Here is a 17,236-nt window from a genome sequence, read left to right as displayed (position 1 = left end):
TGCCAAGGAACGTAAAGTTCTCCACACTTTTCGCACAATGAAAATCAATGAAAAATATTGATCATGTCCACACTGATTTCTTTTTATGTCTGGTTGTCAGACACTAACCAAGATGGCGGCGCTCAGGCAACAGCCAGTGAATGAGCAGATCAGCCCGGTCTTTCATCTAATGAGTAAATAGAAATCGATGGATCCAACTCACCACCAGATGACAATAATCAGATAATCAGTTGACAGCTCTGCCCCTCTCTTCACCCGAGTGTCCAGAACATGCGGCCTCAGATCAGATGATACGATCATAAAATCTATCATCGATCTTCAGCCTAGGGTACTCTGGTACCATGTACACTTATGGAGTGTCCATAACAAACATGGTGTTTGTTATGGACAGCCCATGACTAGCACAGAAGTCCAATAACAAATAAACCAGAAAATATAACATTGCAGTAGTCCAGTCTCGAAGAGACAAACGCATGAATCAGGGTCTCAGCGTCAGCCATAGACAGGATGGGACAAATCATTGCTATATTTCACAGGTGGAAGAAAGCAGTCTTCGTAATATCTCTAATGTGGAGGTCAAAGGACAACGTAGAATAAAAAATGACCCCAAGGTTCCTTACTTTGTCAGTGTAATGTATGACACACGAGCCTAGGCTAAACATAAGCTGGTCAAATTGATGCCAATGTCTCACTGGACCAAGAACCATCATTTCAGTCTTATCAGAATTTAAACGTAGGAAGCTGCTGGACATCCAGCTTCTCACTGATGCAAGGCAATCTTCTAAGGATTTTATGTGGATGAGATTACCAGCAGTTATCTTCATGTATAACTGAGTATCATCAGCATTGCAATGAAAGGTAATCCCAAAACGCAGCAATATGTGCCCAAACGGTGCTATATAAAGGGAGAAAAGCAGGGGTCTAAGAGAGATCCCTGTGGAACCCCACATTTCATGTCACTAAGGGGTAGTGTTATTGTACAAAACACAGTGAGAACGACTGGTCAGGTATGACATCAACCATTCAAGGGCACTCCAAGTAATCCCAAAACGATTCTCCAGACTATCGAGTAGAATATGATGATCCATGGTATCAAATGCGGCACTGAGATCTAACAGCACCAGAACCATCGTAGGTTCCGAATCCATTGCTCACAAAAGGTCATTCACCACTTTAGTGAGAGCCGTCTCTATGGAATGATTGTTTCTAAAAGCAGACTGCAGTGGCTCAAAAAGATTATTCTTAGTAAGGTGGTCCACAAGCTGCCATGAAACCACCTTTTCCAGAACTTTAGAGTAAAATGATAGATTTCATATCGGCCTATAGTTTTTCAATACAATGGGGTCAAGATTAGATTTCTTAAGTAATGGTTTAATCACTGCAGATTTGAAACATTTCAGAACAGATCCAGAAGTTAATGAGAGATTAATCATTTCCAACACAGTTGGCTCAAGAGTGGGCCACAGGTCCATAAACAGTTTTGTTGGTATAGGATCAAATAAGCAGGTTGTGCTTTTTGTAGCCATTACAAGGTTTGTCAGCACACCTAGTGAAACACTTATCAAATTCTGTAAATCTAGGTAATACCTCAGTAATGGCACCCACCTCAATCGCAGTGTGTAGTTAAGGCATGCTGGGATATCCTTAACCTAATGTCTTCTATTTTCTTCTCAAAGTAATCCAAGAAATCTAGTGCTGCAAAAGGACAGCGAACTACAGGTGGTTGTCCGTGAATAAGTGTTTCCACCATGTTGAACAAAACTTTGAGTTATGCTCGTTTTTGTTGATCAAATCAGAGTGATAGGTCTGCTTTGTAGCTTCGAGTTCAGTCGTAGTTAAGGAGTTGATGCGTCGCCACAGTGATGAATAAGGTTGTTGTTCTCTAAACACAGCAGCGAAGCTGTAAACCTAATAAGTGAGTGATCAGAGACCACCGATGCAAGAGGCATGTCAATATTCGTGACAGCAATACCACATGCGAGAACCAAATCCAGGTTATTTCCACGAATGTGTGACGAGTCCTGAATGCTTTTCTGAAATCCTAATACATCCACAATTTCCATAAATAATTTGCAGAGGGGATCAGAAGGCTTATTTATATGAATGCTGAAGTTACCAATAATCAGAATGTTATCTGCACTAGTTGACAAGTTAGAGATGAACACACCAAATTCATCTAAGAATTCAGAGTATGGGCCAGGGGTCATATATACAGTGGCAAAGTAATACAGCTGATTATTATTCTTCTGACCTTGGCAATACATAGCATCATGTGCAGAGTACAGAATCAGATGCTAGTGAGTATGGGCCAGTGGGCCTATATACAGTGACAGAGTAATATGGCTGATTTTTATTCTTCTTCTGCAATATGTAGCATCGTAGGCAGAGTGGAGAATCAGATGCTCAAACAAGTTATATTTATATTTATGAACCCCAACAGCTAATAAGGTAAACCGAGATTTATAAATAAGAGCAACACCCCCGCCTTGCTTCACATCATGAGGGACGTGACTAAATGTGTATCTTGGTGGACAGGCTATCATTTATAGGTGTCAAACTGATTCCAGAAAGGGCCAAGAGGGTGCAGGTTTTCTTTGTAACTACCCACTGCACCAGGTGACATCACTTTGAGCAGATGGAATCAGTTAATCAGTGAAATCACCTGGTGCAAAGGGAGGGCAGCTGTAGGTTTAAGCCAGGTTTCACATAACCCAATCATAAAATTGTATGCAAACGTTTGGGCACCCCTGATAATGTCCAACATTTTCCTTTATAAATCATTGGTTGTCTAGATCAGAAATTTCAGTTAAATATATCATAGCAGACAAATACGACTATTCGAGAAGTGAAATGAAATTTCTAGTATTTACAGAACGTGTGCAATAATTATTTAAACAAAATTAAGTAGGTGCATAAATTTGGGAACCCTTGCCATTTTATTGATTTGAAGACATTTAGCACTAATTATTGGAACACAGGCAGCACGGTAGCTTAGTGGTTAGCATTGTTGCCTCACAGTGAGAAGGTCATAGGTTCAATTCCCGCCTGTGGCCTTTCTGTGTGGAGTTTGCATGTTCTCCCCGTGTTTGCGTAGATTTTCTCCCACATTCAAAGACATGCGGGTGAGGTGGATTGGGACTTTAAATTGTCTGTGGGTGTGCAAGTGGGTGTGACTGTGTTTGTTTGTAGCCCTGTGACAGACTGGTGTCCTGTCCTGGGTGTACCTTACCTCACGCTCTAAGTAACTGTCAAATTACCTGAAAACAAAGACTGTTCAACATCATGGTTTAGGGGAAGGATACAAAGCTATTTCAGCGATTTCAGCTGTCATTTTCCACTGTGAGGAACATAGTGAGGAAATGGAAGACCACAGGCACAGCACTAGTTAAGGCCCAAAGTGGCAGGCCAAGAAAAATCTGGTAAGCCGAAGCGAAGGATGGTGAGAACAGTCTTAGTCAACCCACAGACCTGCTCCAAAGACCTGCAACATGCTCTTGCTGCGTGCTCAGTGAATCTTTCAACTATACAGCGCACTTTGCACAAAGAGATGCTGTATGATGCTGTAGTGCAGTGGAAGCCTTTTCTGTGTACACGCCACAGAGTCGCTTGAGGTATGCTAAAGTGAATTTGGACAAGCCAGCTCCATTTTGGAATAAAGTGCTGTGGACTGATGAAACTAAAATCAAGTTATTTGGACATAAGGAGCGGAAAAACACAGCATTCCAAGAAAAACACTTGCTACCTACAGTAAAATTTGGAGGTGGTTCTATCATGCTGTGGGGCTATGTGACCAGTGCAGGTACTGGGAATCTTGTTAAAGTTGAGGGTCACATGGATTCCAGTCAATATCAGCAAATTCTTGAGAACAATGTTCATGAAACAGTGACAAAGTTGAAGTTGCACTGGGGCTGGATCTTTCAACAAAACGACCCCAAACATTGCTCAAAATCTACTAAGGCATTCATGCTGAGGAACAATTACAATGTTCTGGAATGGCCATCTCAGTCCCCAGACCTGAAGACTATTGAAATCCTGTGGTGTGATTTTATGCGGACTGTCCATGCTTGGAAACCAACAAACCTGAGATGTTTTGTAAAGAAGAATGGTCCAAAATACCTTCAACCAGAATCCAGACTCTCATTGGAAGTGCTTAGAGGCTGTTATTTCTGCAAAAGGAGGATCTACTAAACACATGTATTTTTTCTGTTTGGGTGCCCAAATTTATCCACCTGCCTAATTTTGTTTAAATAATTATTGCACGCTTTCTGTAAATCCTATAAACTTAATTTCACTTCTCAAATATCAGTGTTTGTCTGCTATATGATATATGAAATTACTGATCCAACCAACCAATGATTTCTAAAAGAAAATCATGGAAATCATCAGGGGTGCCAACCTTTACTTACCACTGTATCTAAGTGATGATCCATAAATAGAAACAACCAGCAAACAACCTCCTTCCCTCAGTAAGAGCATTGAAGATGGGTCATGGCTGGGTCTTCCAGCATGGCAAGATTCTGTCTCTCACAGTTGAAGTGTACCTACGATAATTACAGACCTCTCCATTCTTTATAGGTGGGAAATCCTGCAAAACTGACAAGGGGTCAAATACTTATTTTCCCCACTATATATATATATATATATATATATATATATATATATGTGTGTGTGTGTGTGTGTGGCCTAGTTCAAAAATAATGAAGCCTAAGTGCTGATTTGCATTTGCATTTGTCAAAAACAAGCCATTATTTTATTTAGCACCATCCAGATTTATCTGAGTTGCCTATAGTCTCTTTGACAGGTACTGAAAATTTCATGGAAAAACTCTGCACAGTTCCAGAGATATGCAAGAAATTTACCCCAAAAATAGCTTTTTTTTTTTCCCTCATCAATTTTGTATTTAGCATTATCATTTAAAGTTGAATGTTAAATAAATAACCTTGTATTTTGTCAGTTTGTGCTTCATACTAACAGTAATACATTTTTGTAAAGGTAGAAATGTCATTTCCTAGAAAAACATGTTTCTAAAGCAAGGTAAAACTGTCACAAGTGTAACGCTGAGAATAAGTCCTTGATTTATTTGTGTCAAAACCTTAGCTATATCTCCTACTCTGCTTCAATTGAATAATTATATTACTTGTTCAATAATACCAGGAACTAATGGACAGAATTTCTTTGTTTCAGGCTTCTGCAGACTAAAGAAGATACCTCCAACTGTTGTCGTAAGCGTTACGCTCTAGCACATTATAGTATATATGCAGTGATAATTTCTAGCAATGACTGAACCGAGACCAATAGAAATACTGAAACATAACCATACTTAACATTTCACCAAAAAAAGACAACTTTAAATTTTGATGGTTATGTCACACTTTGGCTTCATTATTTGTGAACTAGGCCTTATTCACACACATGCATTCAAGGTTTACAGTAGTGTTCAGAATAATAGTAGTGATATGTGACTAAAAAGATTAATCCAGGTTTTGAGTATATTTCTTGTTACATGGGAAACAAGGTACCAGTAGATTCTCACAAATCCAACAAGACCAAGCATTCATGATATGCACACTCTTAAGGCTACAAAATTGGGTTATTAGTAAAAAAAAAGTAGAAAAGGGGGTGTTCACAATAATAGTAGTGTGGCATTCAGTCAGTGAGTTAGTCAATTTTGTGGAACAAACAGGTGTGAATCAGGTGTCCCCTACTTAAGGATGAAGCCAGCACCTGTTGAACATGCTTTTCTCTTTGAAAGCCTGAGAAAAATGGGACGTTCAAAACATTGTTCAGAAGAACAGCGTAGTTTGATTAAAAAGTTGATTGGAGAGGGGGAAACCTATACGCAGGTGCAAAAAATTATAGGCTGTTAATCTACAATGATCTCCAATACTTTAAAATGGAAACACACACACACACACAAAAAAACAGAGACGCGTGGAAGAAAATGGAACACAACCATCAAAATGGATAGAAGAATAACCAGAATGGCACAGGCTCACCCACTGATCAGCTCCAGGATGATCAAAGACAGTCTGGAGTTACCTGTAAGTGCTGTGACAGTTAGAAGACGCCTGTGTGAAGCTAATTTATTTGCAAGAATCCTCGCAAAGTCCCTCTGTTAAATAAAAAACGTGCAGAAGAGGCTACAATTTGCCAAAGAACACATCAACTGGCCTAAAGAGAAATGGAGCAATATTTTGTGGACTAATGAGAGTAAAATTGTTCTTTTTGGTCCAAGGGCCGCAGACAGTTTGTGAGACGACCCCCAAACTCTGAATTCAAGCCACAGTTCACAGTGAAGACAGTGAAGCATGGTGGTGCAAGCATCATGATATGGGCATGTTTCTCCTACTATGGTGTTGGGCCTACATAATCGCATACCAGGTATCATGGATCAGTTTGGATATGTCAAAATAATTGAAGAGGTCATGTTGCCTTATGCTGAACAGGACATGCCCTTGAAATGGGTGTTTCAACAAGACAATGACCCCAAGCACACTAGTAAACGAGCAAAATCTTGGTTTCAAGCCAACAAAATTAATGCCTCCCAGATGTGAAGAAATCATGAAAACCTGTGGTTATACAACTAAATACTAGTTTAGTGATTCACAGGATTGCTAAAAAAGCCGTTTGAACATAATAGTTTTGAGTTTGTAGCGTCAACAGCAGATGCTACTATTATTGTGAACACCCCCTTTTCTACTTTTTTTTTTTAACTAATAGCCCAATTTCATAGCCTTAAGAGTGTGCATATTATGAATGCTTGGTCTTGTTGGATTTGTGAGAATCTACTGGTACCTTGTTTCCCATGTAACAATAAGAAATATACTCAAAACCTGGATTAAGCTTTTTAGTTACATAGCACTATTATTCTGAACACTACTGTACATGGTGTACTAAAAAAAAAAAAAAACAAAGAACAAAAAACAACAAAGAGCCTGATTGTTGCACGTGTGCCTCAGGCTGGCCACAACAAAAGGCCACTCTGTAGTTTTCTTAAAGTCGGAATTGGTAAACTGCGTTCTGTGTTGATCCCAGTCATCTTTGACATTAAATAATGGTGGCGACTGCAAAACGTTCAACATCAGGAAATGAGGAAGGAGGCACAAACTCTCCTTTTCAGGATGAGGGTGGATTCACAACGTGCCTTGGGACTTACAGTCTGTCGTTTGAACTAATGTCCAGCAGGTGGCCTCATAGAGATGAGGAGGTGTTCTGAAAAAGACCAACACGTGTTTCGTTCCACTTTTATTTTTCCTTTTGTGTTCGAACAACAAAACATTTTTGCAGGTCGCGAACATTCCAGCTTCACTAAGTCCTACGTCAACTCCCTGTGACAAAAAAGCGCATTACAGTCAGCGAGGTTAGACACAGAGGTGAGAAGCAGAAAATAAAGTTGCAGTCCTTTTTGTGGTTTGTGTCCAGGAGGCGGTGTGTTGGTGCCGAGATGTTCTCACTTGATTGGATGGAGGTACTGTGTGATGAACATGTTGAGCTCACTGTCCAGCCAACCTGCCTTGTTCCTACAACACACAAAAAACAACCGTCAGGCCGAGTCCAAGGCTGAGTCCACTGGAGAACAAGCAGGACAGACCTTCTGCTCTCTAAAAGAAAAAACAGAGCTGCCACCACCAACGTGAGCTCTGCCGAACACTCAAACTTCTAAAAGCATGATTTCTCCAATAATGTGCCCAGCTAACTGAGGTCACACACACTTTGGGGGCAGGAGTATGTTCGGGCGGGGGGGGGCAGAGTGCCTTGATTCGAGAGAGTAGCGATATGACGAGTCGAAAAAAAAAAAAAATCAGTCATGTGACTCCTGGTGTCATATTGGGTTCAAAATAGTGTTGGCTGATTTACATACAGACATTTGTCTGCATGTAAATCAGCCATTTTATTTATTCGTTGAAAATGCCGAGTTGTTGTGCATTTGGAGGCACAAATAGAGACAACAAGGGCTTCAAGATGTACAGATTCCCTTCAAATCCAAACAGAAGAAACATTTGGGAAAATAAAGTCAGCCGTGTGGGATCGAAGCCGACATCGTCAATCTTTGAGATGTAAATTTATTGTTCAGTCCCATGTACAGTAAAACTCACCAGACAAAAAAGTCCCAAAATTTTTATGTTGTGTTCCATGTAATAAACACTATATATAATGGATTTTTTGCTCACATCGGATAAAATGTCCCATCTGATCGCAATGTATTTCCATTAAACCCCTTGCATGTGGGACCAGAGACATTAAAAGCCTGACCATTTTTTTTTTTCACACTGTGTTCAGACTGAGCCACAGCCTGCAGCAGCCTGATGTGCAGTGAAAGCAGTAAAGGGTCAAATCACCGCTGATTTGACGCTTTACTGCTTTCACTCCTTTCACTCCTTCGTCTCCCATCATATTATAATAGTTTTTGTAGCGCACACGCTGATAAATGGATCAGAAAAGTCCGCATCACATTTATCCAATCCACTTTATTTATATAGCACATTTAACAACAAAGATGTTCCAAAGTGCTGCACATACAGTAAATTCACAATAGATAAAACCCCAATAGTCAAGAAACAAATTAAAAATAAGAAAGTTAACAATAAATACAAAAAAACAATAAATAAATAAATACATACAGCATACAAAAGATAAAACCAATAAAATCTACCAAAATAAAAACAAAACCAATAAAACAGAGGACCACACAACTCACGCACTGTTAAAAACCACAGAATAAAAGTGGGTCTTCAGACAAGACTTAAAACACTCCACTGTCGGGGCTGTTCAGACATGGAGGGGCAGAGCGTTCCAAAGTCTGGGGCCAGCCACAGAGAAAGCCCTGTTCCCCCTGGTTTTAAGTCTCGTCTTCGCTACCACGAGCTGGAAATGGCCCTCAGACCTCAGAGCACACACTAGAAAGTAAATTTGTAGGAGATCATTTACAGCAAGAAGCCAGTAAAAGAGGAAAATGTGCAGTTTACCTTTGATTTGGAGGTGATGATTGTAAAAAGATAAGCTTGTTGACGGTCAACTCAGTCCAGAATAAAGCATAATCCAGAGACGGAGAACTTTAAAACTGTCACACATCATTGCATGACATGGCCTTTCATAAATCTGCATAAATCAGACTTTAAATTAAATAAATCATCATAAATTGTAAATTTATGTAAATTTGATAGCTTAACTATATTTAGATTTATTTTGAAAGCACCTGTACCTGGATGTGTTGCTGTATCTGGTTAAATGATTTAAAAAATGTTAAAAACATAAAAGGTTCATTCAGTAGTTCAGTGCAGTTAGAACCAAAATGGCGCCATGTTCTGAGTTGACGCCATTCTCTCTAATCAAGGCACATGGGGGGGAGTCTGTTCCCAGGTGGGTTTGATGTTGATTTCAGCCATGACTGATGGAGATGCAAAACCCTGTGTGTCCATTCAGGTCGCAACTAACAACTATTCTCATCAACTACAGAAGGAGAAAATAACTAATGAACTGAAATTCATATGTCAGGTCCATAAAATGTCATGAAATGTTCTCATTTTGTTCACATCAGGGTAATGCCAGAAAAACACAGACTAAACATCTCCTGTCTCTCGTGTCCACGATCAGAAACTGAACGCGTTTGGAGAATTCTCTATACATCTGGACCCTGAAGTCAAGGATTGCCCGTAGGACAGAGACCAATCACGACATGTCACCACGAGGCCATAAAACAATGATCGGCACTGGACATTTTCCTGGACTTGGACAGATTCAACACACAGAAACACTAAAACCAGTTTCCACTGCAGTGTTTGAGCTGCTGTGGTGAAGAACGCGCTTCAAATGAGACAAGAAAAAGAAGAGTGAGGCAGAGCGGAGTTGACAAAGGACACGAGAACCCCCTGTGACAGTCGAGCTGCTTCACCCTGAAAGACACCCTGAGGACATCAAACCCAAACTGAGGCTCAAACAGTGTGTACTGAGGTTAGAAAACATTTTCATACAGAAGTCACCGGGCACTCTGTGCCAAGTCCATGTGCCCGTGGGGGCCCTTATGTGCACACACTTTACATTTTGTTGTCTTGTTTCCTCGTCCTCTTTGCTGTTGTCTTCGTTGTTGCAGTTGTAGACTTTGTGTTTGTCTATTTGTCGAATGGTTTTCTTTTTGCGTTAATTTATGGTGTAAAATGCAGGAAGCAAACTTCTGCTGCAATGTTAAAAGTTGAAATATTCTAAACAGTACAAGGAATTGAGTGATATAAAGTATTTTCTGGAGTACAATTTACTACTTTAGACTTAGGTGCTTCTTATAAGCTGAAAAATGGTTTGTTATGAATAATAATGAAACAAGAGCAAACAGATTTATGATGTCTGTCAATCCTGGCTTCCTGTCCCTGTGAGATCAGATTTTAAGGTTCTACTATTAACCTATAAAATTATTCTACTTTGCTGACCTAATTAAACCCTACGTACCGGCCCAGGCTCTGTGTTCTCAGAGTGCAGGACTACTTAGTGTCCCAAGGGTGAATAAAAAGTCTGTGGGTCACAGAGCTTTCTCTTATCGTGCCCCTGTTCTGTGGAATGATCTCCCTGCATCAATAAAACAGTCAGTATCTGTAGAGACTTTCAAATACAGACTTAAGATGCACTTATTTTCCCTTTTGTGTGGCTAGCATACTGGCATAGTATGTTACTCTGCTTTTTACTATTTTAATTATTTTTATTAGGAAACAGAGTGGGCCATGGCCTCAACTTTACCTACAACCCCAATTCCAATGAAGTTTGGATGTTGTGTAAAATGTAAATAAAAACAGAATACAATGTTTTGCAAATCCTCTTCAACCTATATATTTAATGTTCAAACTTTATTGTTTTTGTGCAAATATTTGCTCATTTTGAAATGGGTGCCTGCAACACGTTTCAAAAAAGCTGGGACAGTGGTATGTTTACCACTGTATTACATCACCTTTCCTTCTAACAACACTCAATAAGCATTTGGGAACTGAGGACACTAATTGTTGAAGCTTTGTAGGTGGAATTCTTTCCCATTCTTGCTTGATGTATGACTTCAGTTGTTCAATAGTCCGGGGTCTCCGTTGTCATATTTTCTGCTTCATACAGTAGTGTTCAGAATAATAGTAGTGCTATGTGACTAAAAAGATTAATCCAGGTTTTGAGTATATTTCTTATTGTTACATGGGAAACAAGGTACCAGTAGATTCTTACAAATCCAGCAAGACTAAGCGTTCATGATAAGCACACTCTTAAGGCTATGAAATTGGGCTATTAGTTAAAAAAAAAAAAAAAAAAAAAAAAAAAAAAAAGTAGAAAAGGGGGTGTTCACAATAATAGTAGCATCTGTTGTTGACGCTACAAACTCAAAACTATTATGTTCAAACTGCTTTATTAGCAATCCTGTGAATCACTAAACTAGTATTTAGTTGTATAACCACAGTTTTTCATGATTTCTTCACATCTGCGAGGCATTAATTTTGCTGGTTTGGAACCAAGATTTTGCTCGTTTACTAGTGTGCTTGGGGTCACTATCTTGTTGAAACACCCATTTCAAGGGCATGTCCTCTTCAGCATAAGGCAACATGACCTCTTCAAGTATTTTGACATATTCAAACTGATCCATGATACCTGGTATGCAATATATAGGCCCAACACCATAGTAGGAGAAACATGCCCATATCATGATGCTTGCACCACCATGCTTCACTGTCTTCACTGTGAACTGTGGCTTGAATTCAGAGTTTGGGGGTCGTCTCACAAACGGTCTGCAGCCCTTGGACCCAAAAATAATAATTTTACTCTCATCAGTCCACAAAATATTCCTCCATTTCTCTTTAGGCCAGTTGATGTGTTCTTTGGCAAATTGTAGCCTCTTCTGCACGTCTTTTATTTAACAGAGGGACTTTGCGGGGGATTCTTGCAAATAAATTAGCTTCACACAGGTGTCTTCTAACTGTCACAGCACTTACAGGTAACTCTAGACTGTCTTTGATCATCCTGGAGCTGGTCAATGGGTGAGCCTTTGCCATTCTGGTTATTCTTCTATCCATTTTGATGATTGTTTTCCATTTTCGTCCATGCGTCTCTGGTTTTTGTCCATTTTAAAGCATTGGAGATCATTGTAGATGAACAGCCTATAATTTTTGCACCTGTGTATAAGTTTTCCCCCTCTCCAATCAACTTTTTAATCAAACTACGCTGTTCTTCTGAACAATGTTTTGAACGTCCCATTTTCCTCTTTTTTCAAAGAGGAAAGCATGTTCAACAGGTGCTGGCTTCATCCTTACATAGGGGACACCTGATTCACACCTGTTTGTTCCACAAAACTGACAAACTCACTGACTGAATGCCACACTACTATTATTGTGAACACCCCCTTTTCTACTTTTTTTTACTAATAGCCCAATTTCATAGCCTTAAGACAGTGCATATCATGAATGCTTGGTCTTGTTGGATTTGTGAGAATCTACTGGTACCTTGTTTCCCATGTAACAATAAAGAAATATACTCAAAACCTGGATTAATCTTTTTAGTCACATAGCACTACTATTATTCTGAACACTATTGTAATGCACCACACATTTTCAATGGGTGACAGGTCTGAACTGCAGACAGGCCAGTCTAGTACCCGCACTCTTTCACTACGAAGCCACGCTGTTGTAACACGTGCAGAATGTGGCTTGGCATTGTCTTGCTGAAATAAGCAGGGACGTCCCTGAAAAAGACGTTGCTTGGATGGCAGCATGTGTTGCTCCAAAACCTGGATGTACCTTTCAGCATTGATGGTGCCATCACAGATGTGTAAGCTGCCCATGCCATGGGCACTAACACACCCCCATACCATCACAGATGCTGGCTTTTCAAGTTTGCACTCGTAACAATCTGGATGGTCTTTTTCCTATTTTGTCCAGAGGCCACAACGTCCATGATTTCCAAAAACAATTTGAAATGTGGACTCATCAGACCACAGTACACTTTTCCACTTTGCATCTGTCCATTTCAAATGAGCTCAGGTCCAGAGAAGGCGGCAGCGTTTCTGGATGTTGTTGATGTATGGCTTTCACTTTGCATGGTAGAGTTTTAACTTGCACTTGTAGATGTAGCGATGAACTGTTTTAACTGACAATGGTTTTCTGAAGTGTTCCTGAGCCCACGCGGTAAAATCCTTTACGCAATGATGTCGGTTTTTAACACTCTTAACTCTTTAAAATGACCTCATCGTCATTTGAACCCCTGCCTATGCTCCTGCTTTTACTTCCCTTCCACTTGGTCTCTTGCACACACAGTATGTCTATCTTTCTCCTCTCCATGTCATCCAGCTCTCATCCTTTACCAGTCAGAATGCCAACATTTAAAGTCCAGACTCTCATTTCTATCCTTCTAGTTTCCTCTTCTCCCACTGTCTGTGGACACATTCTCCTCCTCCTCTTCTTCTTCTTCTTTACCCAGCAGCCCAATTTCCACCAGCACCCTGTTGGGCAACGGCATTGGTGGCGACCACTGTTAACCTGGGCCTTGACATGGGGAGTGCAGCCAGTATGTTCTGAGTGCCAGTCCCAAGCAAAGATAAATGAGGAGGATTGCATCAGGAAGGGCACCCGGTGCAAAACAAGCCAACCCAACAATGCAGACTAAGAATCAAATTTTTGCAAATTCATTAAAAACAAAAAAACTAAGAACTGCCATGTCCATAAGTATTCACAGCCTTTGTTCAATACTTTGTTGATGCACCTTTAGCAGCAATTCCAGCCTCAACTCTTCTTGAATATGATGCCACAAGCTTGGTGCACCTATCTTTGGGCAGTTTTGTCCATTCCTCTTTGCAGCGCCTCTCAAGATCCATCAGGTTGGATGGGGAGCGTCGCTGCACAGCCATTTTCAGATCTCTCCAGAGATGTTCAATCAGATTCAGGTCTGGGCTCTGGCTGGACCACTCAAGGACATTCACAGAGTTGTCCTGAAGCCACTCCTTTGATATCTTGGCTGTGTGCTTAGGGTCATTATCCTGCTGAAAGATGAACCATCGCCCCAGTCTGAGGTCAAGAGCGCTCTGGAGCAGGTTTTCATCCAGGATGTCTCTGTACATTGCTGCATTCATCGTTCTCTCAATCCTGACTAGTCTCCCAATTCCTGCTGCTGAAAAACATCCCCACAGCATGATGCTGCCACCACCTTGCTTCACTGTAGGGATGGTGCCTGGTTTCTTCCAAACATGATGCCAAAGTGGTTAGACCTTACCTGTGTGAAGCGCCTTGAGGCAACTCTGTTGTGATTTGGCGCTATATAAACAAAAAATAAACGAAACGACGTGATTTCTTAAATTTTTTTTTTTATACATTTGCAAAAATCTAAAACTTTTCACATTGTCATTATGGGGTATTGTGTGCATAATTTTGAGGGGAAAAAAAATTACATTTTGGAATAAGGCTATAACAAATGTGGAAGAAGTGAAGCGCTGTGATACTTTCTGAGTGGACTGTATCCACACACACACCCCCACACACACACACACACAAATCAGCAATACAAGTGTACAGGGATCACCCAAGTACCACCCTTATGCTAAATATGATTGAAATTCATCAAGTGGTTCTTGAGATGTTGCGCTAACAAGGGTGGCAATGACCATATCTTGAATATCGCGCTGTGACCTTGAAATTGACGTGAAGATCACTGTAACCAACTGATGTCATTGGATCACCCAAGTACATCCTTATTGTAAATATGAATGAAGTTGGTCAACTAATTCTTGAGCTATCACGCGAAAAGGTGAAAACGGACAGACGGAAATGCTGATCGCTGCATCTCCCCGTAATTTATACCTGGGGATCATGAGGACATGTACCAAGTTTCACAAAATTCCTCCTAAAAATGTGAGAAAAGTTGATTTCAGAATGCTTATACCCTTTTTGGGAAAGATGGACAGAGACGAAAATCACCACGACATAATCCTCCTTCGGGACTTCGGCCAGCGGGGCATAATGACATCTGGTGATAAATATTGATCTGGACCAATATGAAAAAATATTCCAGTGATAATATGTTTTGTGTGCTGCTGGCATGTCAGCCGGGCTCGGCTGCTGGTTCCGGAGTCGCAGTGTGAACGGTCCCCCCTAAAAATATGTCCCCCTTTGCATACAGCGCATGGTTTACTTCCAGTAAAATCGGTCCCCCCGGTTTCTCACTTTCCCGCCAAAGGAATAAGATGCTTGCTTGTGATCTCGCACTTGATACTTAAAGTAACTTGCAAAAGTATTCGGCCTCTTGGTATTTCATGCATTTCAATTTGTTTGTGGCATTTCAAATGCAAAAAGCAAATCAGGCTTCTCAACATAAAAATTTTTAAATTATCTTCCTTAGACTCAAACTGAAAGCAAATCTCTACAGCTTTTAATAAAAATATAAAAGTCAAGATGATGGGTTGCATAAGTAATGGGTCCCTTTGGCAAAATACCTGTAAATAATCAGTTTTATTGCCAGTTTTCTTCAGATAAGTCAGGGGATGGATACATGAACATTTCCAAGTCAATGAATATGTCCTGAACTTCATTTCCATCAGTTATGAATAAATACAAACAGTTATGACACTTTATGGTAAATCTGTGTGGAGTAGACAGTTCTCAAAAACTGAGTGACTGTGCAAGAAGGAGAAGAGTGAGGAAAGCCACCAAGACACCCAGACAACCCTGAAGAACTTACAGGCTTCTGTGGCTGTGACTGGAGAAATTGTGCACAGTGCACTTTTGCATCACTAGTCTTAGCTTCATAGTGGAGTAGAGCAGAGAAGGATTTTCTTTCACCAAAACAGATCAAAACTAGGCTTGCATCTCAGATGTACCTTCTGGCAATTTGTCGCTAAACTTTCAGGTCTTCTTTTTAAGAAAATCCTGATAACGGACACCACTGAAGAGAGAGTTTTGAATGCCGGAAAGACTGTTCGTGACTACAATGAACTGATGGAGGCGATTACTTGAAGGGTTGCACTTACTAGTTTTACCAAAAACCAGAAGAGGGTGGATTACCACACCCATATATTAAAAATGATGAGTGTCATAGCTGGTTTTAATTTATTAATATTATCACATTAATATATTAAAAAATGACCAAGGGTGTCGTTTACAATGTGCCCGAGTACATCGAAAGTAAGCTGTTACTCTGTGCACATTAACTGTTACATCTACAAGAATTAAGAATTCACTGGGGGGGGGGGGGGGGGGGGGGGGGCTGATTGTGTGGACTCATCGTTCCCCTCTGACACGACACGTGCAGCGAACACAGGGGGGCCGATCAGACTACGACACCGATGAGCAGAGAGGTTCTTACCTAAGCAGCTTGGCTTTGCTCTGGAGAGCGTCCAGCAGGTCGATCTTGTTGTTCATGTCAGCGATCTCATCCTCCAGGTTCTGCCGAGTGACGTCCACCTGCTGACAAAGTTGAGCAAAGACTCCGGCCAACTCCCTGACAGAGATGAGAGAGACACACAGGCACTGAAGATCAAAGAACAAAAAACATCAAAAACAGGAAATAGTCTGTTTAGGATTAATAATGTTCAATTTCAGAAACGACAAAACCAAAGCCAGACCGATCGGTTCTCCTCTAGACAGCCAAAATGTCGACAGGCAGCACAGGAAAAGTCAAATATTCATTTGTGTATTTAAAAATGGACCAATGTAGACAAAGAAAATACAAAAATGTCTTGATCCTTGATCTGTTCGTGACTGTCATCTTAAGATCACAGAAAACATTTTCAGCTATTTACTGTCAAGGTGACAAACCACAAATAACTTCAGCACAAGTCAGGTTTGGGAGAAGGCGCTGTGCTCGCCACATGCACCACACCAGAGCAAAACAAAGCCGGGGGTTCTGGATGGCAGCCACCCAGGCAGACAGCAGGTGCACCTCTCCAATGTAACCACCTATCTGCCACAGCCAGATGAAATGCAGGTGTGTCCAAGGCCACACGAACCACCCTGTCCACTGGGACGAGATACTTATCCATCATCATATGAACTTCAAGTGAGACTCCCTGATATTTTAGCATCACTTTCTGGACATGATCAGTCAGTAGACAGCCTTGTGAATATCTTCAATCCAGTGCTTAGAGCCTCATCACTGCTCCATCTGTTACAAAAGCACCCACCACCAAAACGCACTCCCCATAATGCAGCGATCATCTACGTGGACTCAATCATGAGTGCAAATGGCATAGTTCAAGTGAGAAGTCATGGCGTGTTGCTGCTCTTGACTATCATGA

At 40.7% G+C, this 17,236-nt stretch overlaps 1 protein-coding gene and 1 long non-coding RNA gene across 2 annotated transcripts in view; one reads left to right on the top strand and one right to left on the bottom strand.

The window, feature by feature from the left end:
- LOC117512887 overlaps window positions 1-13,335 on the top strand; it is a 28,005-nt gene extending 14,670 nt beyond the window's left edge. The window contains exons 3-4 of the long non-coding RNA XR_004561410.1: window positions 1,805-1,949; window positions 13,323-13,335. This is a non-coding gene — a long non-coding RNA (uncharacterized LOC117512887). The remainder of the gene's footprint in view (window positions 1-1,804; window positions 1,950-13,322) is intronic.
- Window positions 7,248-17,236, bottom strand: part of mfn2 (mitofusin 2) — an 85,725-nt gene continuing 75,736 nt past the window's right edge. The window contains exons 17-18 of the mRNA XM_034173123.1: window positions 16,306-16,440; window positions 7,248-7,520 (exon numbers count right to left, since the gene is read on the bottom strand). Coding sequence (XP_034029014.1) covers window positions 7,451-7,520; window positions 16,306-16,440 — 205 coding nt within the window. The 3' untranslated portion in view covers window positions 7,248-7,450. The remainder of the gene's footprint in view (window positions 7,521-16,305; window positions 16,441-17,236) is intronic.

This window comes from Thalassophryne amazonica, chromosome 6, assembly GCF_902500255.1.
Source record: "Thalassophryne amazonica chromosome 6, fThaAma1.1, whole genome shotgun sequence".
NCBI classification, from domain to species: Eukaryota; Metazoa; Chordata; class Actinopteri; order Batrachoidiformes; family Batrachoididae; genus Thalassophryne; species Thalassophryne amazonica.
This window is presented reverse-complemented; position numbering and strand designations above follow the sequence as displayed.